The 24,201-nt window shown below is 47.7% G+C and overlaps 1 protein-coding gene across 1 annotated transcript in view; it reads right to left on the bottom strand.

Moving 5' to 3' along the window:
• Positions 1 to 22,177, bottom strand: part of LOC101943449 (complement receptor type 1-like) — a 431,031-nt gene extending 408,854 nt beyond the window's left edge. Inside the window, exons 1-5 of the mRNA XM_065594544.1 lie at positions 22,018 to 22,177; positions 21,447 to 21,632; positions 19,616 to 19,709; positions 17,616 to 17,701; positions 16,567 to 16,761 (exon numbers count right to left, since the gene is read on the bottom strand). Coding sequence (XP_065450616.1) covers positions 16,567 to 16,761; positions 17,616 to 17,701; positions 19,616 to 19,709; positions 21,447 to 21,632; positions 22,018 to 22,099 — 643 coding nt within the window. The 5' untranslated portion in view covers positions 22,100 to 22,177. The remainder of the gene's footprint in view (positions 1 to 16,566; positions 16,762 to 17,615; positions 17,702 to 19,615; positions 19,710 to 21,446; positions 21,633 to 22,017) is intronic.
• Positions 22,178 to 24,201: the final 2,024 nt, after the last annotated feature.

Raw genomic sequence — 24,201 nt, forward strand, 5'->3', positions numbered from 1 at the left:
GTCAAAACCGCCCAACCCTATTGTGGGCCCACTGCTACCCTGCAGACTCTGGTCAGGACCAGACTGGGCCAGCTGGAGTGGCCTCCCTCTGATTGGGAGAGCGACAAGGGGAAATGGAGCCCCCTGGCACTCACAGAAACTCTCTCCCCTCTCTGTGGAGCAGGGTTCTTCTCTCTGCCCCCCAAATTCCTTCATATGGGGCAGGGCCTCTTTCCCTTGCACCCACTCCCCTCCCCCCTTTCCTTGGTCTACCCCCCCTCATTCCTGCTGTGCCCGGGCAGAGCTCTCCCTGCCCCATATGGTGCAGAAAAGCCCTTGTGTCAGGGCCACAGCCCCACTGGAGCTCGGAAAGCTCCACTTTTGAGGAGGTGGGGGTGGGACAGAGGCTCAGGGCTAGCTTCACCTTCTGCCCTTTATTCTTCCCTTGGCCCTTCTATAGGGTCTCTGGGTGTGACAAGAATAGGAGTCTCCTTCCAGCTGTCTTCCAGGCCCTGGGATCTGGCACAGCCTTCCAGACGGGCGCTTCCTGTAGCTGAGCCACGTCAGGGAGCAGTGGGGACAGGTCACCTCGTCCCAGCAATGCCAGCTCTCAAAGAGGCTTAGATGGAAGACCCCAGTCCCTCCTGGAGGTAAGAGCCATTTACTCCTTGGGGCGTGTGGGTCTCTTGGCGGAGAAATGGCATCCCCAATGCATAGCCTGCCTGGGAGCTTTCCCTGTCCCTGGATCCCAGCCCTGGTACAGAGCCCTATTTCTCATCCTGATATCCTCATTTTATTCTCAGAGGCGGTGGCCAGGATCCTGGAGACTGTTTCCTGCTGCAGGAGGTTTGAGCGGGGAGAGATCACTCACTGTCACGACCCAGGGGTCTCCAACCCGGGTCTGCAGGGTTCATGGGAGCAGCCACACTCCAACCCTCCACCTGGAAGCCTGCTGAAAATTGCTTACCTTGGACCCCATGAAGTTCAGCCCCAGTTTGAGGTTCCACTCGAGGTCCTATTGGAGGAGTCCCAGGAAAGCTCACTGGCTCCCTGGCCCTGCGTAAGACAGCAGCAGGAACACGAAGCTGACTGAACACCAGGCCTGCTCCCGGTTCTGGACCGTGTGCTGCCTGGTTCTGCTGCCGCTCCCCCGGCTTGATTTCCTGGCATCTGAGTTGTGGTGGTGATAGCAAGTTTGTCTTTTGCTGCTGATCTTCCAGTATCCTGACCTGGCTGACTCTCCACTCCTGTCATGTGAGTGTGGACTCTGGCTCTGACCAGTAGGTCTGGCTGCCCTTGACCCAGCCGTGACATTGACTTTGGTACAATTTCTCCATTGCCCCTTTCTGATCTCCAGGAAGATACACCAGTCCCTTGGCTCCCAAAGTCCCAGTTGCCTGCTATTCAAGGGCTGAGGGGTAGTGCTTGTATCGCCCCACCCCCACCCCGCCTGCTTTTCCTAGGGGAATCTCCCTAGAGCAGAGGAGAAATCTGCTTTTCTCTTAGCATCAGTCCCACCCTAGCCTCAGCTCGGCTACTTTGTTTACCTGGGGTCAGGCACCACTTTTGAAGCCCTTAGCGTGGGGGTGGAGGTGGGAGCAGAGGCTGAAGCTCCAGCAGTTTCCACCAAAGAACACCCCCCTGTCTTTCTATGGTCTGGCTAGGGCTCCCCATCCATCCTGGAGCTGAACCCCAGATGGGAGCTGATGGATTATCCTTGGTGGGCCATCTTCTTGTGTGTGATGAGAGGGCCAGGAGCAGATGCACCACGCCTGGCCGGGACCGGGCTAAGCAACCTGTAATGCTAGGTGAGTCAAACCATGGCCACAATACAGCCACCCTGGGCATCCATGGAGACTGAATCTGGGCCCTTCACTACCAAGAGCACAATTCATTCCAACTTGAGTCATGACGCTGGTGACCCCCGCCAGCCCCTCTGATGGGGGTCAGTATTATCCCTGTTCCTGGGGCATAGAGATAGAAAGCAACTGGCTGCAAGGTCACACACGACGTCCCTGACAGAGGCAGGAAGGAAGCATGGGACTGATACCAGTCCAGCTCCAACCACTAGACTCCACCCACTTCCAAAGTCAGAGAACCCAGGAGCCCTGACTCTGACAGTAGGCCTTAAATGACAAGACCAACCTCCCTCCCACTCAGGAAGCCCTAGACGGACGGGACCATCTGCTGAGCTCCCCTTGGCAATGCCGCTGTCAGAGACCATTGCTAGTGGGTGCCAAGTGCCTGACCAGGGAACTCCTTGAGAGCCTCCTAGAGATTCGCAGGTATTTCACTGTGACCCTCAGGGAGCCGTGGGAAGAGACTCTCCGGCTCTAACAAAGGGTTTCTGTTCTCCTAGACAGTCAGCCTGTGAGGCCAGTTTGCAGAATGTGGACGAGCCCTTTGGTGATGGATTGGAGGATTCACCATGAAGGTGGCAGCAGCGGCAGTTCCTGGTGTCCCCATAGGCCAAGCCTCCATTCCTGACACTCCAGGCTAATCTCCCCCTGCTCTCAGTGGGGCTTGGCTTTAGCTGCTGGGCCTGTGAGCCTAGACCAGGGGTCTCCAACTCAAATGACCACAAGGGCTGCATGAGGACCAGTTCATTGGCCCGAGGGCTGCATCACTGAGACCCCCCATCGCTGTCCCCGGCCCTGCCCCCAGAGGGGGCAGGAGGGGTGTGGCAGGGGCTCAGGGTGGGAGTTGAGGTGCAGGGGGCTCAGGGCAGGGAGTTGGAGAGGTCAGGCAGAGGGTCGGGGTACAGTAGGGGGCTCTGGGCAGGGGGTTGGGGTGTGGGGTGCAGCAGGGGGCTCAGGATAGGGAGCTGGGGTGCAGGGTGCAGGAGGGAGTGTGAGGTGTGGCAGAGGGTTGGGGTTCAGACAGGGGGCTCAGGGCAGGAGGTTAGTGTGTAGAAGGGGTGGAGGATGCAGCAGGGGCCTCAGGGCAGGGAGTTGGGGTGCAGCAGGGTGTTGAGGTGCAGGCAGGAGGCTCAGGGCAGGGGGTTGGGGTGTAGGGTGCAGGCGGGAGTGCAGGCAGGGGGCTCATGGCAGGGGGTTGGGGTGCAGCAGGGTGTTGAGGTGCAGGCAGGAGGCTCAGGGCAGGGGGTTGGGGTGTGGGGTGCAGGCGGGAGTGCAGGCAGGGGGCTCATAGCAGGGGGTTGGGGTGCAGAACAGCATCGGGCTCTGGCCCAGAGCTGCTTACCTAAGAAATAGCCCCGCAGGCTGTGTGTTGGAGACCCCTGGCCTAGACAGAGCACTCAGGGATTTCCATCAGCCTGCTCAATGGCAAATGCAGCCACCCAAAGAAGTGAAGAAGAATGCAAGTGGAAGAGTAAAGCCGGACCATCCGCTGAGCTGCTGCACTCAAGTGAGCAGAGCCGGGGAGAGAAGAGGGAGAACGTGAAGGTGGCTGGCGGCAGTAGGGAGGAGAAGCCGTTTGGGAGCCAGGAAAGGAGAAATAAATAGTTAATAACAAATGCTGCCGGCTTTCTCTTGTGTGGTGAAGGGTTGAAAAGGGGTCTCTTTACTATCAGGCTAAACTTTAAAATAGCTGTGTATGATTGGGGGGAGGGGTCTATAAAGGTAAGAGGTCACTCTAGGGGCTTGAAGCCCCAGATTCTGGGGCTATTGCCTCCTCCTACCAGCTGATCTCAACCCAGCTACTCCCGCAGGTGGTAGCAGTAGTGAGCTCTTGTCCTTTTCTGGGCGAGCCACCAGAAAAAGGACACGATACATGTGGCCAAGGCAATAGAGGCAGTGTTGCCTGTTAATATGGCTCTTGTAGGGGAGCATGGCAGGTTACTTTGGACTAGGTAGAAGCCACATGTCTGCACATTCCGAGGCTCCAGAGACCTCTCTCCAGCGCCCAGAGCTTCCTCAGAGTCCTAAAGAGCCAGATGGAATCGGACCTCTCTCCCCCCGCCGCAGCAGTCCATAAAATGTTGTGTAGACGTGTCCTCTCCCGCCACACTCCCCTGTTGGCTACTAATGCAGTCACAGTCCAGGCTCGGTGTCATGCATTCCTCTGGGCTGGGACAAGCAGGAGGACATGAGCTGCAATGGATCCTCCTGTGCATGGGCTGAGTGGGCAACCTCTCTCCTGCCATCTCTGGTTTCCAGCCCACAGACAATGAGGAGAAGGTGATGCACTTACCCCAAAGGTGGGGGTGGGAAGAAGCAGAGTGAAGAGGAGATCAGAGCGCCATCCCATAGCATTCCTCCTAGAGTCTCTCCAACCACCACCTGCCTCTTTCCTGCCATAGGCCACAGCCCCTAGGTTCCACAGGGAATTTCTGAATTAACCCTCTAGAAAGCTGCCTCTGGCTTCCTACAAGCTCTCACACGGCCCTGTCACGAGAGGTAAGGAATAAGGTCCTGCCTCCCCCAGCTGCTCGGGGGAATCCTCTCAGAGAATCAGTGCAGGGCTTTATGCAGCTCAACAAACAGATCCCTTTGTGTGGTGGTGTCAAGAAGCTGCACCCCCCTTGGCAGCTCTTTTTAGAGCAAGTACGTTATGTAACTTGCATAACTGACTTACAGTATTAATGTAGACCAGCCCTCAGTGTACACAAGGCCACCAATGGTGGTAGCATTGGGAAGCTTAATGCAGATGGACCAGTGGGTGCTATAGGCATTTTAAACACCATCAATAGTATTTTCCAAAGAGATTGAGTTAAGGAGGAAAAGTCCTATTGAAAGTTGTTGGGAACTGAGTTGAGATGAAGGGGAGTTGATGTGAGTCACGTTAACTGCATGTCTCTGTTCCATAGCATAGTGATTCTGCTCAAACTTTCCATACAATGAGGTTATGAAATGGAAAAACCACTTTTAGATGGAGTTGAGGCCTCTCAAACTGCAGGAAAAGAACCATTTTTTCATAAAATGTGTAGACATGCACCAAATTTGGTAAAGGTTAGTGGGGGGCTGGGATAGTGAAGTAAACAATATAAAATTAATATAAGAAGTTGGGAAAAGAGCATGTATACAGCTGGGTATAGTGCTTAGATTATCCACAACTACAAAGTTTGTTTTTTAAAGTCATATGATACCTAGAGTACATAATCAGCAATAACCCAAATTAAGGTGAATAGATTAAATAGTTTAGGTATTAGAATCCAACTACTCGGGTACATCACTCATGAAAAGTCGCACAGAGATTTGGTTGTGGAAAGCGAAGTAGCTCAAGGAGTGGCATTGCTAGTTCAGCCTGGCAGTGATGGGTGCTTAGACTAAGGTTTCTGCAGGCAGTAGGTGCTGGGTGTGTGGCTCATCTCTCTTGCTGGTCACCCTGTGCTGCAGCTGTGTGTGATATATAGACAGGTGGGAGAGAGAGTTTGATTTTTTAACATGAATCTGCAGGAGAAGATTAAGGTCTAGCTAACCCAGTGCCTGCAGTTTTAAATATGGGATAGAAACTTCAACCTTGTGCATGTTCCTTGATAATTAACAGGATGGGTTTTAGATACCTGCCTCTTGTACTGATCTTCAGGAAGGAGAAATGTGTGAAAGGAAATGCAACTGAAGCCCCAGATAGACAGCATGCTCCTTCAGCTGGTTCCACAGCACCAGCACTAGTGAGGGACTTATGAGCACCACCTATAAGTGCCACATCCCTCCAGTTGCTCATGAACTGCACAATTCTAACTCACTTGCTCATAGATGAGGAAAATCCTCCTAGCTACACATTTACCTTAGTTTGTTCTTGTGCCTTTTTCTGCCATTTGCATTGTCTCTGCTTCCTGCCTTGTACAGTTTACAGTCCTTTGGGACATGGGGGTTACTTATGACCCTGCTAAGAGGGTGCTCTGGGAAGGAGGAACGAGCCCTTCTTGGTAAATTCACAGGTAACCACCTTCTTTGTTCTGTTGAACAAGGCAATCAGAGTAAACACCTGTGACCTTGCAACAGCTGAGCAACTTCTTTTTGCAGCAATAATAGAGAATTCACTCTGCAAAAATTCCTTTCTTTAAACATAGCCCCCCCCCCCATACAGTAGTTTAGTGAGACCCACCAGGTTGTTCTCTTGAATTTCCAAGCTTTTTCAAATGTTAATTGGCAAACGTAAATGCCACCAGCAGTGACAGAATTGCCAAGCCCAAGTCTTTAAAAAACCCCACTCAGGCCTCCAAAAACAGAGACTGCTTTTAAAAAGCCTGAGATGATGCTTTATAAAGTACACTTTTTATGGGGTTGGTGCTTTTGGTCACTCAAGCAACTATGAGTGTTTTAATTACAGGTCTGTCGCATCTTAGGTGCATTTAACATGCGCGATTTCAGCTTTACATGGTCGACCCAAACAAAAACAAAACAAAGAGAAAAAGAACAATTTAAATACTGTTTCTGTAGTGCAGGCGATTCCGCCCGCCATTACACTCAATGTAATTTTGACTATATGGGATTTTCGCTTTAGGCGCTGACTGCGGAACGTAACCCCAGCCTAAGATGAGACAGACATGTATCAACTTCTGTTTAAAAGAAAAAGTGTCTCATCACCACTTGTTTGCAGGAGGTGGAGGATGTGAGAACACCCACTCCTGTGAGACTTGTGATAAAGCGGCACATTAATGGCTGGTTGGATTTTATGGGACCTTGGATCCTGACGGAGTCCTCTGTGTGCTACCATAATATAAATATGCAGCAATTCCATTGTTTGGGAGTAGGTCAGGGATAGCAGCTCACCACCTCAAAGTAAATCAGAGCAGAAACAATTCTGTTCATTCATTTACAAGGAGCAGCGGAATATTTTGCTAGCTATAGAAAGTCAGCATTTCCTTCACATTTTTGAAGAGGCTGGTTTTAAGTGGAAGTTTTATATAATCGACAGACAGCAAATCATTTCTTCTTGATGTAAGGGTTAGTAGGTGTGCCCCATGGATTGAGGAGTCCCCTTTCCAGTTTTCTTCTGGGAAACGATATGAATTGATGTTGGCAGGATATTTTGGTTTTCAGCAGGGTTCTAAACAACACCGATTGCTGTGTTACAATAAATTTTGTATAGAAACCACCTTGATTATAATCTGCTTAAGGTAATATGAGATTGTGGGTGGGAGCAACAGAGTTGTTCATGAATGTGTAAACTAAACTATTAGTCATGACCCTGCTTCCTATTGTTAAAGAAGTCTCAGAAGACTGAAAAATTTATTAGAGCCTAAGCGTTCGTAGGCTACAGCCCACTTCTTCGGATGCATATAGAGTGGAACTATATGCATCCGAAGAAGTGGGCTGTAACCCACGAACGCTTATGCTCTAATAAATTTGTCAGTCTGGAAGGTGCCACAAGTACTCCTGTTCTTTTTGCGGATACAGACTAACAGCTGCTACTCTGAAATCAGAAGACACTCTCACTTTGAACCACATATTGACTATAGAGTACAGCTTCCTAAATTTATGTTAATTTTGTAGCTCAATTAAAACAAAGAAAGCTAAACCAAAGATTAATATGCTTACTCCGACAAAGTTCTTGATGTTCAGACCATGTAAAATGTTTTTGACTGGTAACACTCACAGGATATTCCAGGGATTAACTCATAACCTCCCACACAGTTATATTTCAATACAGTCCCAGCCAGAAACAAGTTGCTGGTACAATGATCTCAAAAAGTGTTACGAATGTAAGATGGGTCATCACAGCTACCTAAGAATAAAAATAGAAGTTTAAGGACATACATAACCAGGAAATCTTACTGGGAAATAATTCTCCTCTACAAGAATGTGACATAAAAGACATGTATATTTATAAACCCCCCCCCCAAATCTAAAACCCTATCACGAAACAAGAAACTCCACTGCACATGCTTCTCTCCCGAGACGATGAGAGGAAAAAGCCACACACGTCAGGTGCAGTTACATTATTTAATGCAATACTGGAAGGCACTCAGATATTCTGGTGATGAGTGCAGTTTAAGAACTTATACGATACATAAACAGCAATACATAGCTCTTCTTCAGTAGATCTCAAAGCACTTTACAAAGAACCTCAGTATCATTATTCCCATTTTACAGGGGAAACTGGGCCACAGAGTGAGGAAGTGACTTGCCCAAGATCACTCAGCAGGGATAGGACCCAGGTCTCCTGAGTCCCACTTCAGTGCTCTATCCACTGAGCAACACTGCCTGCGATAGAATAAAACTGGAATCCCTGTTTTCAGCATACGAGTCATTTAACCGAAGTATCATGGAGCTGTGTCAGCACAGAGGCATGCAAGCTTACACAGCAGTCACTATTTCCTCTCTTAAAACAAAGGAGACATCAAACTGGCTGTCCCTGAATCTTGGGCGACCAAGGGCTGCAGAGTCAGATTGAAGGAGGTGGTCATCACCATATGACACTTCGCTCACAAACTGGTAACTGAGGATCCCATCTACTATTTTCATTGCAATGAAGTACATTACTGCCTTTGAGGGTGTAGCGGTGGTCACACTCAAACAGAACAGAGGCTCCGTAGGTGTATACCGGACTATATCCGGTCATCTGTTTTCCATGGTCAACTCTTGGCTGTTCACAGCGAACGACTGTGTAAGAAAAAACAGTGTCAGCTTGGGAGGTTTACTGTTAAATCCAGAATTGGGAACCAAAGTGAAGATACTTCTGTGGAATCAGATCTATTTACCAGGGGGATATGAACAGATTTGAAAGCAAATACACAAGGCCCTGCAGAGATCATGACATGTCTGAATGCTCCTGTCCCTGTCTTCCCCCCCCAAATCCACCCCAGAAACCACCTATTTGAAACATCATGTTAAGGAAAAGCAGGAAAGTATCAGTGGGTCTGATGCCATGTTCTCAAATTCCTTAGGGGCAGCGGTTTTGATAGAACCTAGTAGGCAAGATTTAGTCTTCATCTAGCCTCTTCTTAACTCAAGTCAAGTATCAAACTACCCCTGCTGAATTAGTGACCACCTGCAATGGCAGTTCTGTCACAGGCAATTGTGGGGCTATGGGGTTGGGAGGGGAGGGGGGGGGGGAGAGAGAGCATGCACACACACAATTACAGTCTTTGACAAGAGATGTTTCATTGGGCAGCAGGAGCTGTTGGAACTGCCCCGTCTTCTTGCTTATCATTTGTGGACATTATAAAGTCATTTCTCTAGAGTTCCAGCTGTGCTTATAGCTGACACAGACATTCAGATCTGGTCTCCCGTGAAGAAGATAGGCAGATATGCTCCAGGTTTACCTGCAGAAACCTTAACAGGAATAGTTTCTAGAGTGAGCAAACAGATGCGTTTCCCACATACATCTTATCAAAAGATATGATAAATTAAAAAAAAAAACCACAATCACCACCCATAAAATGGGGTTTTCAGTAGATTCCATGGCCATTTCAACAACATTTTATGACAGTTGTTGGGGGTGAGGGGAAGAACATTAAAAACAAGGACATGAAAAATAAAACACAGTAATGTGGACAGTTTTTCACAAAGTGCTTTTTAAGCAAAAAATTAAGACTTTTTCAAACAAAGTTCTTATGTCAATTCCGATCAGCTCTAGTATTCTTCTTCTTCTGAGGACTCTAAGTGAGGACAGAAGCTGAATAAACTCCACTTCTCTATCCTTCTCTCCTCCCTCACCCGGCTCCAAGCCCTGCTCCATCCCCTGTCTTGGCACAGCTTCTCCCTTTGAGAAGCAGAAGATCTTGTCCGGCTCTCCTCCGTGTGAGTAGTCAGTCTCGTGTTGCCAGCCTGTCTCCCCACATGGAGATTTTCCAGGATTCCATGTCACTTCCTCCTCTCATACTGAGAGTAACTGCCTCTTCTAGCTTCCTGGCTCCTTGCCTGAGGGAGGGGTTGGAACAGAGTGTGGACAGGCAGCAGTTCTTGGCAGGGTGCATGGGAACTGGGGCCATCTGGACACAATAAGTGCAGTTCCCTGCACCCCTTAGTGTCTCTGCAAATCTCAAACTGGGCTCTATTCTCCTATGGGTGTGACTAACATGTGCTGAGGGGTGGGAATAAGAGTGCCCCCAGGACTCCTAATCTGTTTAGCAGTGGTACTGTTACGATTTATGTTGCTAATGTGTATGTACACACTGCCACCTTGTTTTACAGTAATTGGATCCCATCACCTTTGCATTCAGGGGCAGGCCCGCTCCAGTCTCCATTTACATTATCTGTGGATGTACAGTGAATGGAGGGCTCTCCAATAAGTGAGAAAGGAACCTGTCCTCTCTCTACAGTGTCACACTGGTAAGTGATAGATGTCCCATAATTGAATTCCTCCATCGTTGTCCCAGTATGTGTCCCGTGCTCTATTTCTGGAGGAGGCAGGCAAGCTATCACTGGAGAAGAAAAAAAAGGAAAGGGAAGGGAAGCAAGAGAGAATTTAACTTGTCATATCCAAAGTCTTATGAGAGAAGAAGAGGCTGAAATGCAATGGACCAAAACCTTAGATTGTCTAAAATCAGTGCAGCGCCATTGACATCAAGGGAGTACCACTGATTCACCAGCAGAGGACCAAGCCTATTGACTACACTGGAGTTATGCCCGTTTACCAGCTGTGGATTTGGCCCTATGAGAGACAAGATTTTTAAGACTAGAAAATGGGGAACGTTTCCTAATGTAGTTATGCCGCCAGGGCGTGTGGGAGTGGATGCACAGACTGAAGGGTCATGAAAGCCGAAGAAGGGAGGAGAAATCAAATCAAGGTCTTGCCCATTCAAGTGTATTAAGGATTCTATGGCACTTCCTCCAAAGGGAGGAGTTAGCTATTTTGCTAATTAATCCCGCCTCCTTAAACTCTGCCTGCAGTTTCAGTGGAGTCCAGAATGCTTCACTCCCTGTCCTAAACAGTTACTGCTCTTTACTGTGAAACGCACCTGTCACTTTCCATCCTAGGGATAGCTGCGTATGAGTGACAGGCAAAGTTATCCCTAAATATAAAAATATCTGTGAAGTGCTTAGAGATTGTGCTATAAGCATGTTAATACTATATCTGAAGAGCAAGGGTCTGATTCAGTTTACACCAGCTGGGGATCTGATCCAAGCTCTGTTAACCAAGAATCTGAGTCTTTTGTGCTTCTACCCCACAGAAGAATTTGAAAGCGAATGGTTTTCTACAGCCTGGTGCAAGAGGAAAACAAAAAACTTAAGCGTTCAAGAATTTAGTATGCAGTGAAATGATAAAGGAGTTGTATTTCAGAATCCATCCAGCAGGACAAAGTACGCTTTTCATTGTCTAACCCGGATTACACTTTCCCCATAAAGCTATTAAGAGTCTCTACTCACATTGACAGTATGGAATATCTTTGTCCCATATAACTTGTGATCCTTCAAGCACACATTTTCTTTGTGCATGTCCAATTAGTCTGTACCTGAATAAAACAGTGGGGGAAGGGAATTTATACAATACAAACTCAGATTGATGCTGGACTAGGCAAGACATCCAATAAGGTTTTGATTCTCTTACATCATTAGTAGTGTTGGTCAACAAATTGTCATCAAAACTATTTTTCGATAGTAAATTGGATTTTCAATTAAATGTTTTGTTTTTTTAAAAAGCATCTGCTTTCCGCAGGATTTTTCCATGTTTCATGGAAAAATAGAATGCCCCCAAACTGAAATATTTTAATCCCAAAATGCTATCATGGTGCCACATTGGAGCTGTAGCTTGGATGCCTCATTCTCCTAGATAGGCTTGTTTCCTTGGTGAGGCTACGTCCCCCATGATTCATCATGGCCTTTGCAAGAGGAGGTAGGATCATGGGAATCTGACTTGGTTGCTTCTAGGCCCAGGACAAACTATTGCCAGGTCCCTAGTTAGGCCACCATCTGCAGCAGACTTACTCAGCTCCAGCAAGGTCACTGGTGACAAATCCAACAGTCCTGTGTCATGCCCACATTCCTTCAGGGAAGCCCTGGCAGGCAGCTGTCTATCAAGCCATTCCTGGCCTTATCCAGGCCTCTCTCAGAGTGAGAGCTGGAGGTCTGCTCTCCTTCCCAGTCTGCCCCCAGCTGAGCTGTGTGCTCTACTTTTAACTCCTCCCTCCAAACCTGACACCTACAGCAGGTGTAGCAGGGTGGGGCTGACTGAGCTCATTAGCCTTTTCCTGGGGTTTGTATGCCCCATCCCAGAGTCCCTCGCTGGTTAGCCTGACATTGATCCCAGGCAGTCATGGAATGGCTGATATGGGGTGCGATCAGTAAAGGATGGCAACTTTCATGGTTTCATGGAAAATAAAGGTTATGAAACAAACTTGATATTTTTCCCCCATTAGATTAGAAGTTTGGTTGATTTAATACTGCATGCTGTTCTAACTAAAAAAAATAGCACTATAAAAAAAAAACACCCAATGTTGCACTTATTAAATAGATTAAAACTGGTTTAACTGATAGATCTCAAAAAAGTCATTATAAATGGGAGGATCCTTGAAGGGGTCATTTCTACTGGGATTCTCCAGGAATCTGTTCTTGGCCCAGTGCTATTCAATATTTGTATCAATTATCTGGAAGAAAGTATCAAACCATTGCTATTGAAGTCTGCAGATGACAGATGGATGCAATGGTAAATTATGATAAGGCCAGGTTAGTTCTATAGCGTTATCTGGATTGCTTGGTCAACTGGGCTTACCTGAACACCATGCATTTTAATACAGCTAAATACAAAGGTCTAGGAAAAAAGAATACCGGTCACAGAATGAGGAGACTATTCTGGAAAACAGTGGTTCTGAAAAAGGACTTGGGGGTCGCGGTGGATAAACAAGTGAACACAAGCTCCTAGTGAGATGCTGTGGCTAAGAGGGCTAACGCGATACTGAACTGTCCCCTGCTGGTGTATCCATGTATGAGTCAGAGGTGGTATTACCTTTATATACAGCAGCCATGAGACCACCACAAATACTGAATCCAATTCAGCTGTTCACACTTCAAGCAAAGATATTAAATTGGGAAGAGTGCAGAAACGCTACAAGAATGATGATTTGAGGCTGGGAAAATCTGGAGGAAGCTCAACCTATTTAGCTTTTTGAAGAGAAGGTTAAGAGGTGACTTGATCACGGACAGTCTGTAAGTACCTGTAGGGCTAGAAGATTTCAAAGAGGCCTCTTTAATTTAGCAGAAAAAGGCATAGAAAGATACAACAGCTGGAAGCTGAAATGAGATTTGTGCCTTGTGTGTAGCCAGAATTTAACAGTGGAGGTAATTAACTATTTGAGCAACATACCTAGGGATGTGGTGAAATCTCCAAATCAAGGTTGGAATTTTCTAAAAATATATGTTCTAGCTCAAATACAAATATGGGCTTGATGCAGGCATCAGTGGGTGAAATGTTCTGGGCTGTGTTATACAGGAGGTCAGACTAGATAATCATAATGGTCCCTTTGGGAATTAAAAACCTATACATCTATCAGCACAAGCTGCCCATTACTCACCCCTCTTCACAGATGAAGTTTATTGTTGCACCAAACATGAGATCTGTTAGAACAACAAGTCTGCCATTTTCTGGCTTTCCAGGGTGAGGGCATGATCTTGCTAGAAAGAAATAAAACTGGAATTAGTCTCTGTGTGTCTAGACTCTGTAAAATGTAACCAAAAAAGAACCAAAGATTCTGTCTCTAGCAAGTATCAGAGGGGTAGCCGTGTTAGTCTGAATCTGTAAAAAGCAACAGAGGGTCCTGTGGCACCTTTGAGACTAACAGAAGTATTGGGAGCATAAGCTTTCGTGGGTAAGAACCTCACTTCTTCAGATGCAAGTAATGGAAATCTCCAGAGGCAGGTATAAATCAGTGTGGAGATAACGAGGTTAGTTCAATCAGGGAGGGTGAGGTGCTCTGCTAGCAGTTGAGGTGTGTCTCTAGCAAAACTCTACTCACTTTTTGTCAGCCCAGGATACAGAGAGTCTAATGCTTTTTAAACTTAAAAATAAGGTAGACCTGCATAGGAAGAACTGTGAGGTACGTATAACAGTAGCAATTATACCTGTTAAAAACCCTCTGAAGAGAAAGCAAGCAGGTGTCCTTGGGCAACCTGTCTGAATTGGGAAATATATGGTGAAAGGAGGGTACTGTGCTGCCTGTAGATATTCCAGTCAGAAGGGACAGAGACATGAGTCTTCACCCAATAGGCAACAGCTGAAGTGCTCTGACCTTTATACCTTCACCTACATGGTGAGAGGGCATCCAGGGAACAGACACTGCCCCAGTGGACACGGCTATTCAAAAGAGCCTGTCTTGCACACATGGGCACATGCACTCCACAAGTGCAATCTGTGTAGACAATCACTCAAAGAACATTTAACACCAGTCACACTGCAGCATCTCCAGTCATGAACTGTTCTTAAAGCCATTAAATTTAGCTTATGTTCATATTCCTGCTTTTGGGAGCTTTATATTAAGTAGCGAAGTTATCAACCCATCCAACCATGCCTCTGAAAGCCTCACAATCCCACTGATTATGGGAAACCCATCAAGAATAAGCCCAAGGTGGTGGAGCTGCTTGGATACCAAGTCTATAAACACATAGTAGAATCCTCATGTTGGTGACTGCAGTGCAATGTTCATGTACACATTGCATTTAACTAGCAATGGCCTTTATTTCTCCCCCACCCTCACAAAATAAAAATAAAGAGTTAATTTTGCAAGTTAACTGTGACAAATATTTAAGAAAATAATCCCAATGGGTCAATGAGTGCTACAAGTTCATTAGAGGAAAAATCCTGTGTGCAGAGCTCACTGGAGACTGACTACTCACCACAGGCAGTGAGAAATAGCTGACAGGAATGAGGGAAGATCAGTAGGGTAATGAGGCAGCTCAGGGCACATGCACTGCTCCAGTGGGTACCACTATTGCAAACTCTCTGGCTTCAGACAAAGCCCTTACACACTGAACGTGCAATCACTTGAAAGGAGGGGAAATCAGAAGTGCGTTGAAGAAATTTAGAAGCTGTTACAAATCTGAAGCCAAGTCCTTGTTTGAATGCATCACTATCCTCAGGTGGCCAGCTGCTAAACCTCTCCTGAATGCTTCACCCTATGGGCCCTCATGAGGAAATTTACACATGCTCACAGCTCAGGACAGCTAGTAAGCTGTTTCAAGTGCTTTTGAGAAGAGCATGCAAGGAAGGGTAGAAAAAAAAAATATGTAGTGCCCTAAAACCCGAGGGAGAACATTGCTTACAGTAGCAATTGTGGATGACAAAATTCCAGAACATAGAGATGAAATTTACTTTCTGAATTTCACACTTCCATTTTCAGTCTTTTAGAATCTACATGCTAAAAATCTGGAAGCTTTAAATAGCCCCTCCCCAAAAGTTCTTCCAACTCACCAGAAGTATCTTTTATCCCTCCTGAAGGAGAAGTCTGTATTATGCCTACGACGAAAGAGGGACACAGACACTCAAACTTTATATCACTGTAAAATGGCTACTCAAAGGCAATAAGCTTCCTAAACATCATATAAAAGATTCCACACAACTGCTTATACTTACGTAGACAGGTGGGCAAAGATGGAACCCATGAATTATTAGCTTCACATTTAACTGAACTGCTACCCTTCAGAGTGTAGCCAGAATCACATTCAAATATTACAATGTTTCCATATGAATAGTCAGGTCCAAACCCAGAGTGTTTTTTTCCATTTTTGACTTCTGGCTCTGGACACTTGACCACTGAAAATTAAAAGTACCAGCATAAGAATGTTTTGCACAGGAAGCAGAGTGTGTGAGAGAGACAAAAAAAGCCCTGATACATTTTGATGCCTGCTGTAGTCAAGTATTTTAAAATAAAGTCACACAACTTTGGAATTTTCACCTTTAAAAAAAGATGTTAGTCCACATACACCACAGCACCCAACTGTATTAATATCAGGCCCCTTCCCCACCCTCCAGTAAACTGCACGAGTTAAACATGATCATTGTACGATGCCATCAGGAATTTGGGTCAAGCTACAAGAGATCCACATACAATGACTTTCTGGAACTGAACTTCCCTGCTTTTGGGAGAGTTAATATTAAAAGTAGCGAGGTGACCAACCTACCCAATGCTTCTGAAAAAGCCTCCATCCCAGCTGTTAGGCTGGGTAACTCAGCAAGAATAAAACCAAGTTGTTGCAGCTGCTTGAATACCAAGTACATAAATGCATTGTTAGCTAAATGCAATAGTGTGCGTGAGCACTGCCATCGCCCAAATGAGGATTGTACAATGACCTTTATTTCCCCCTCCTAAGAACTTTATGGCTGTGAGATGAACTCACAGAGGCCTGAGCCTTCACTGCCAAGGAGCCCTCCCAGAGAGTTCTGAAAAATATGGTTTCCAAACAATCCTGCTTGTAAGGCTCTCCCCACCCGCTTTAGCACTCGAATAGTAGGGCACTGGCATAAAAACAAAACCCTAGTTTAGAGTTTCTCTCTACCTAAAGTCAACTGTTTGCAGTTAATTCTCACATCACAGTCTCGGAACACTGAAGAGACACAAAATGTACATGTACAAGAGGCAAAATGGTTTCCAGAAATAAGTAAGTGACATTCCTTCTTTAGAGATTGGGTTTCCAACAGTAACTAGTTTTCAAGATATGTATTTATGGGAAACAGACTTCTCAAAATATAGTTTTTCCTGGGAGGAGATAGTAGAATAAGAAAGGGATAAAAACAGACGCTACTAACCTTTGCATTCAGGGGCAGGCCCACTCCACTCTCCATTGACATTATCTTTCGTTGTACAAAAAACAGAGGCCTCTCCAATAAGAGAGAAGCCCGGGTCACATTTGTAAGTTACTTTTAAGCCAAAGAAAAACTCTTCTCCACTCAGAGCATTATGGGATCCATGGGTGATATCAGGAGGTGGAAGACAAGGGATTACTGAAGCAAAGAATGTCAACATGAAAATTAAAGTTCAAATTACAGGTGAACTGAAGAGAGTTTTCACTAAGAAAGTTGTCTCAGATCCCCCCAGAAAGCTATGTAGCCATTTGGAAGGTACTTAACATTGCATTTTAACATTTGAAGTAAGACCCCTTTCAGATTCTGAAGGTTTTTCTGCTTTTTAGGCATGATCCAACCCAGTACATCCATTGCTCAAGGGGGATGCTCCATAAAACACCAACTCTGGAAGATGACCTTAACAGAGCGTGCCCCTTCCCAACATTTGCCTCAGGGAGCCAGAACTTCTTGTCCAACATCTCTAGAGGTAGTGTTGTTCCACCAGCAGAAAACTAAGCCAGGACATTTCTTGTAGCAGCAGCTGATTCCAGACTGGACCATCAGCAGCATGATTGAGGGACCAAGCCCAGAAAGCATCCAAGAGATCAAATTGAAGTAGAGGCAAATTAATTGTGATTCACTCCCAAAGAGCCTCAGACTTTAAGTGGGTAGTCAGGTTTGGGAAGGGTCAAAACTTCTTGAAGTCATTATCATGACTTTTACTTAGTGAACAGCAGGATTACACAGATACAATAGTGAAGAGGTGCCATGAGGCCTGTTGGATTTGAATATTAAACAATCTAAAAGGGACTGTTTTTAAGCATTGATTCTATAGGCGTCATCCAAACACCACGGGGAACCACAGGCTGATTTCATTCTCTCCCCAACCAAACATACATCCTCAAGTTTTACTCTTATTTGGATTAAAAGACGTAAGAACAGAGACTTCTCTGTAGCGCCAGCTATGCCGAATCATCTCCAGTCATGAATGGTTCTTAAAACAATTAGTTTACCTTTGCAAAATGGAGCCTCCTGATCCCAATCAACTCCATTTTTCACAAGCACACATTGGGAAGAAGTCCGGCCAATTAATTTGTAACTAAAGAAAAAAGATTCAAGTTTATTACTTGAGTAAGCAAGTAACTAGGTTACAGTTCAGAAAGATGGAACATGGTTTCTTTATGCCAGTAGGTGAAGACAAGTGATTGATCAGGGTCATCTCCGCTATAAAACAGGATATGTCTAACACTATAGGACCAAGGAACACTAAGTAATTAAAGGCAATCTAGAGCTATTAACTGGTGAGTATAAGCTTGTACAACTGTTAGCAAGAGAATGCCCTCACTTCTCGTCTACACTAGTCAGATGCTTGGGAATGCTTGTTAATTCTCTGCAAAGGGGAACAAGTGATCCTTCTTCTAAACTGGTGATACAAGTAGTAATGAGAGCAAATATCTCTAAAGGATGGAAGAGGGCTCTAATCATCCCTGCTATAGAACTTAATAAATGCCCAGGAAACCATGTTATTATAGACATGACTGGTCTGCTCACGGTGCTTTCACGTGGAAAAAGGGTTTTGACTTCCTGGGTAGGGGGCTGTGCCTCATCTGATGTTTCTAGGATGTAGGAGAGTGTTTGAAATGCGAGCTGCCGCCATTCTACACCTTAGAATTACTGTGCTTTTATCTGCAGCAGTACTAGACATCGCTTCTCTGAATGCCCAGTTGTGTTACCCCAGTTGTCAATGACTCAGCTTAAGCAGCTGCCCTTACCTTTCCTCCCCAGCAATGTTTTGTAAAATAAAAATCAGACCTAAAGACAACCCATCCTGACAGATGCGACGGAGAGAAATCAGCTGCCCTGAGCTGTCACCCACCTGACCCCATCTCCCTTCCATATTCAAAACCTGGGCATCTTAACTGTCCAAGACCCAACCTCACACTAAACCCAGGGAACTCCTGGGCCTGCACAAATCCAAGGCCTTCAGTCCATGTAGGCCACTGCAAAGAAACCCTACCTCCACAAATCCTTCAACTGTGGATCAACCTACTTCACCCAGAAGGCAGGCTGACAACCAATCCACAGAAAAAGGCATTTAGATTGCCAAACCCCATGCAGCCACCATCAGGGAGTTACCTCCCCCACCATCTCTTCTCACTCAAACTGAGGGTCAGCTGCCACCCAGAGACATCTGACTGCTCTTCACAGAGAGCTTAACTTTAGAGGGCTTGACCTGGCAGCAGGGGTTGTGATATACTGAAGAGGAGAAAAAAAAAAAACACCACAACACACACCACACACACCTGCATTTGTTGGTTGCGTTTTTCGGTCCCCATGCAATGCGATCTATTCAGTTATCCCAACCCCCAGAAAGCACCTGCTCAGTGGAATGAAGCCAAAACCCATTTAGGATTCCCCCAAGGCTTGTCACATAACCCACATGGAAAAAAGCAACAACTGAACTGGACACTGCCCTGATATCAACATCTATCATGAAGGGACAGAAATATTTGCTGTTGTAGCGTAGGAAGAGGTCTGCTTCTATCTGGTGCTGTCTTTTATGGGCAATATTCTGCCCTACAATCCCAGCATCTATTCAAGATGCTAAGACTGACCAATAACAGTCCCTGTAACATGGCAGAGATGGCACCGATCAGTGAGTGCCACATTACCCTTCAGGTGGGGCTTTCCCTTAGGACTCATGATCCAGCAGCAGTTGGGATGACCTGTTGAAGGTTTAGGCTGGGATTTCCAAAAGCACCTGAGTGAGTTAGGTGCCCATCTCCCACCAAAGAACAGCCATAAATGGGTGGCTAGCTTCCTTCAACACCTTTGAGAATCGCAGGTGTAATTCTTAAGGGCCCAGCCCATAGCTACAGATTTATAGTACACCACTCACTTATGTTAAGTGAAGTTAAGCAGGCTTTCTAGTCTCATTTTGCCAGACTTCACCAGCAGTTTCACACCAGTCTAGGTTCTGTTAATTAGTCAAAAGAAGCAACTTGCCACTCACCCTTCACTACAGGAGAAGTTTGCTGTTGCACCAAACCGGAAACTGGTTAAATGCACTCTGCCATTTTCTAGTTCTAGTGGTTTACATGGTCTTCCTAGAAAAAACCAAGACTAATATTAGTGTTCCCTCATGTGACCTTAATGGGAAAAAGAAAAAGGGATATGCTAACTTGCTCCCCCTAACATAGCAAATACTATGGCAGATCAAGCCAATGGTCTAATCCAGCGGTTAACCTTTTTTGGACTGAGGACCCATTTTTAAATGTTTATGGCCTGTCATGACCCAGTAAATAGTGTGTGCATGGAGGTCCTAGGGTGGTTTCGGTCAGGTCCTATATCCCAGGAGGGTTGGACCTTACTTGGCACTCACCCCACAGTTGTGGTTCCTGCAGTTCCCGTGCCAAGGGGCTGGCTGAGCTGAGCTGGTCTCTCTGCTTCAGTCGTTGCAAGCTCCAGGATTGTAACGTCATTACGGTTTGGCCCTTGCCCCGCGACTGGATCAGATTTGTGAAAGTGGAGTTGTGACCTGGCTCATGGGGTTGCAGTGCCACTCAGATTTGGCCTACCCACAGTGGCAGATTAACCACTGACCCAACGGGGCCTTTGCCAATTGGGGCCCCCCAGAAAAATGGGTGCCCCTGCACCCCGACCTACCCAGCGCTCCTGCTGGGGAGCAGGGTCAGGGCACATGGTCTTGCAGGAGTTCCGGCAAGTCTCCATGCCCTGACCCCACTCCCTGGCTGGAGTGCCCAGGGAGGAAGATGGGAGCCTGCAGGTAGAAGGGGTGGGAAGGGGCCCCACCACTTGCTCTGCCCCATGTCCCCACAAACCCCCTAATTCTCCTCTGCCTACCCAGGCTGCTGTCATCAGGATGACTAGGCCAAACTTGAGTGGTGCTGGAATCCAAAGGAATTTTATTATGAATTAGTATTTTATCAAGTTTGTAATACATATTGTTATTCAATACTGGGTTTACTTTTAGTAAAGTAATTTTACTATGGCTGAATTCTATATTCATTAGTTTTCTAAGATAATAACCAATAATAAATAAATAAATCATTCCTCCTCACATAGGCATTAGGAATAGTGAGACTTCAATTTTTCAAAAAGAGACAGTACACCAGGGTTTTTCACTTGGTTGCAGAATTTGTGATGTTCCCCAAGCCAGGAATGAAATCCAATGAACATGATGAATTTAACTGCAGTGAGTTGGAGTTGTAGCTGTATTTGAGTATTTGCATAGAACACTGGACAAGATGTGACATGGTTAGAACCAAGATCATTGGGGAAATTAAAGCAGGTTAAGGTTTAAATGTCCTTTATTTTATACCTCCATTTAAAATGGACTAGCATAGGTAAAATATCAAAATCCAGCATCATCACTGGTGGGCACTGAATGCCTCCCAATAGTCACAGGAGCATCATATGGACAATGGGGTCTCTCGTAGACAATAAATGCATTATTCTGAAGTTGCTGTCTAGGATCTGTAACATGCTGATGCATAAAAAGGGTCAAGAAAGATGGTAAATCTATCCCTCCTCTTATGACCATCTGAGAGCAGTCGACTCAGAAAACAGAAATGACTGGAAGTTGGTATGTCAGCTGCTCTTAAAGTGACCTGCCAAGACACAAGTGTTGGGAATTTTAAACAAACATGTCATTAAAAAAACCCAGCTATTAATCTAAGCAGGAACTGACTAAAGGGGATTTAGAAAATGTTCATGGAAGCCAGTGGTTAACAGTGAACCGGTCACAGAATTGGGACTCCCTTGTTTTGGGGAAAAGATGGCTTGTAAATCAATTGAGACGCAAAAGCAACAAAGATACTCACCTATACAAAACTCAGGGTATAATGACCACGTTGAATCTGCATCACATGTAACTACAGATAACTTTCGAGGGTCCAAAGTGTATCCTGGGCGACAGGAGTATCTCAGACGGGATCCAACAGGGTAGTGACTCCACGTTCTCCCGGTTACCTCAGCAAAACTGAAGCTCGGAGGAGAACCACACTGGCCTAGCCATAGAGACAGACAGAAGCAGGGGGGAAGCAAGTCAGCTAGAAAAGATACAGACTCTACGAACTGGGCAATCCCTGTAACTCGTTTCCTTGGGGACAATGTGGCTGGATTGTTCCCATCGCCGCTTTGAGGCTGGTTTGCTGGAGGGTTTGGTACAAGAGTGTCACTGTCACACCCCGGCAGGAGCGCGCACCGCCCTACGAGCCCCCAGGCAGACTGTGCACGTTACGGACCATCCCGCTGTACCGATCCCAGCCGGCCACGAGCCGGTTCCGCTCCCGCGGCCAGGCACGGTTTCTGGGGGCGGGACCAGCCTGAAGCGGGACAGGGAAGGCTCCGAAGCCACCGAGACAGGGGGGAGACGAGCCCCGCCCCACTCACCGCGAGCCCCGGGCAGGGGCAGCAGCAGCAGCAGCGCCAGGAGCCCCCGGGCGCCGGGTGGGCAGCGCGGAGCCGAGACCATGGCAGCGGCAGCAGGGGGCACTCGCGGGGCGAAGGCTGCGGAGCGTCTGCGGCAGCCCCCACTCAGGCTATGGGGCGGAGCCATGCGGGAAAGGGGCGGAGTCTCGGTCGGGCGGGGCGGGTGTCATTGCTGAGCACCCACGTGGTGTCCGGGCAACAGGTGCCTGACCCCGGGGGCTACGCTTGGCCGGGGTCACTGGTTCGCCCCTGGGCTCAGCGCCCAGCCTGCACCGTGGGAGGCCCTCCCTGCCCGAGCCCACGCGCGGCCGTGGGCCCCTTACACAAAGCGAGGTCAGCTGCTCGTGGGCTCCGCAGGCGGCGGATCTAACCTAAGCCGGCTGTTCGAGCGTCCCGTTCCTGTGCCCCTTTCACCCCCCCCCCCCCGCCTCCTCGCCGCGCGGACCCCCCGCAGTGCAACCGCGCCGGTCCGCCCCCGGGTTCGGAGCAGCTGCGGGGCGTGTGCGCTCCGGGGTGAGTAAGTGACGTGCCCGGCCGGCCGCGGGATCCTTCCACTCTGTGCCCCACCCGCGGAGCGCAGCAGCCTCCCGAGTCTGTGCAGGCAGGGGGGGGGGGGGGGTCTCCCACGCGGGGCTCCGCCCTCCAGAGACAAACACCTGTCGGGGCTAGTTCAATCCTCTCTCTCCCCCGACCCAGGGCCATTGCCCGCTAACCGTGTTAGAACCAAGGGGGCAGTGTAAGGGGGAGTAGGAATAAAGCCACTTGAAATGGGGCCGGTTCAGTTCCATAAGTGAGCAGCACAACTGAAACAGGATCCAGTCTTGTCTATAGTCACTTGGACGATACACCGCTAGACAAACTTTCTTGGATCAGCTTGGAAGTGGTTACTAGGTTATGTAAAAAAACCCACACACCCCTCACTCTTGGGTTCTGGGGAATTCAACCCTCAGGTTATGCCAGTCTTGAGCTCATGCGAGAGGATATGACTGGTCTCTAGCAAACCATCTGAATACTGATGCATTTTCCCCAGAATCGCATTAACCTCTCTGGAATGAAAAGTGTTACCAATCCTTTGCCCCGACAATCGTACCTTGTTTTGAAGACGCTGCTTCTGCATCACTGCAGTTGCTAAACCTGTTGGCGTCCAACATTGGCAACCAGAAGGCTGTAACCCAGGGGTGGGAAAACTTTTTGGCCTGAGGGCCATATCGGGGTTGTGAAACTGTATGGAGGGCTGGGTAGGGAAGGCTGTGCCTCCCCAAACAGCCTGGCCCCCACCTCCCTATCCATCACCTCCCACTGCACCCCAACTGCCCCCTCTTAGAACCACCAACCCATCCAACCCCCCCACTCCTTGTCCCCTATGTGCCCCCTCCCAGGACCCCCCACCCCTAACAGCCCCCCAGGACTCCACCCCCATCTAACCCCCCACTCCCTGTCCCCTAACCACCACCACCCACCCCCTGACCCTAACCATCTCCCTGTTCCCCATCCCCTGACTGCCCTCCCAGAACCTCTACACCATCCAACTGCCCCTGTCTGCCTTCCAGGACCCACCCCTTATACAACCCCTGAGCCCCAGCCCACTTACCAAGCTGAGCAGCACGTCTGGCTGCTGCACCAACCGGACCTAGACTCGCTGCAGCTCCGCTCCGCGAGCTGCACAGCTCCGCTCCGCGAGCTGCACAGCTCCGCTCCGCGAGCTGCACAGCTCCGCTGCCTAGAGCGCTGCCCACACCATGGTGTGGTTGCAGGGCAGGGGGAGGAGGAAAGACAGCTTCCCCAGCCCGGAGTTCAGGAGCCAGGGAGGACAGTCCCACAGGCCAGATGTGGCCCACAGGCCATAGTTTGCCCACCTCTGCAGAACCCTAATAATTTAGTTGGAAAATAATTGGACTGGTGGGTTTAGTGAGGGGACTGCAAAAGGGTGCCAGGAGGGACTGACACCATATCAAGGGGTAACCTCATCACTAGTGGTACCTCCTCCAAGCAATCACAGGTATTAGCTGAGGCCAGGAATTGTGCCCTCTTATAGCAGGGTCTCTATCATCATCTGTTACTCTGGGAATCTTTCCACTCCAGGAAAGTCATCTGCCTCTTCATGACTTAACCTCCTGGCCCAGTCCCCATGTGTTCCCCCCCATC

This window comes from Chrysemys picta, chromosome 4 (assembly GCF_011386835.1).
Source record: "Chrysemys picta bellii isolate R12L10 chromosome 4, ASM1138683v2, whole genome shotgun sequence".
In the NCBI taxonomy this organism is placed as follows: Eukaryota; Metazoa; Chordata; order Testudines; family Emydidae; genus Chrysemys; species Chrysemys picta.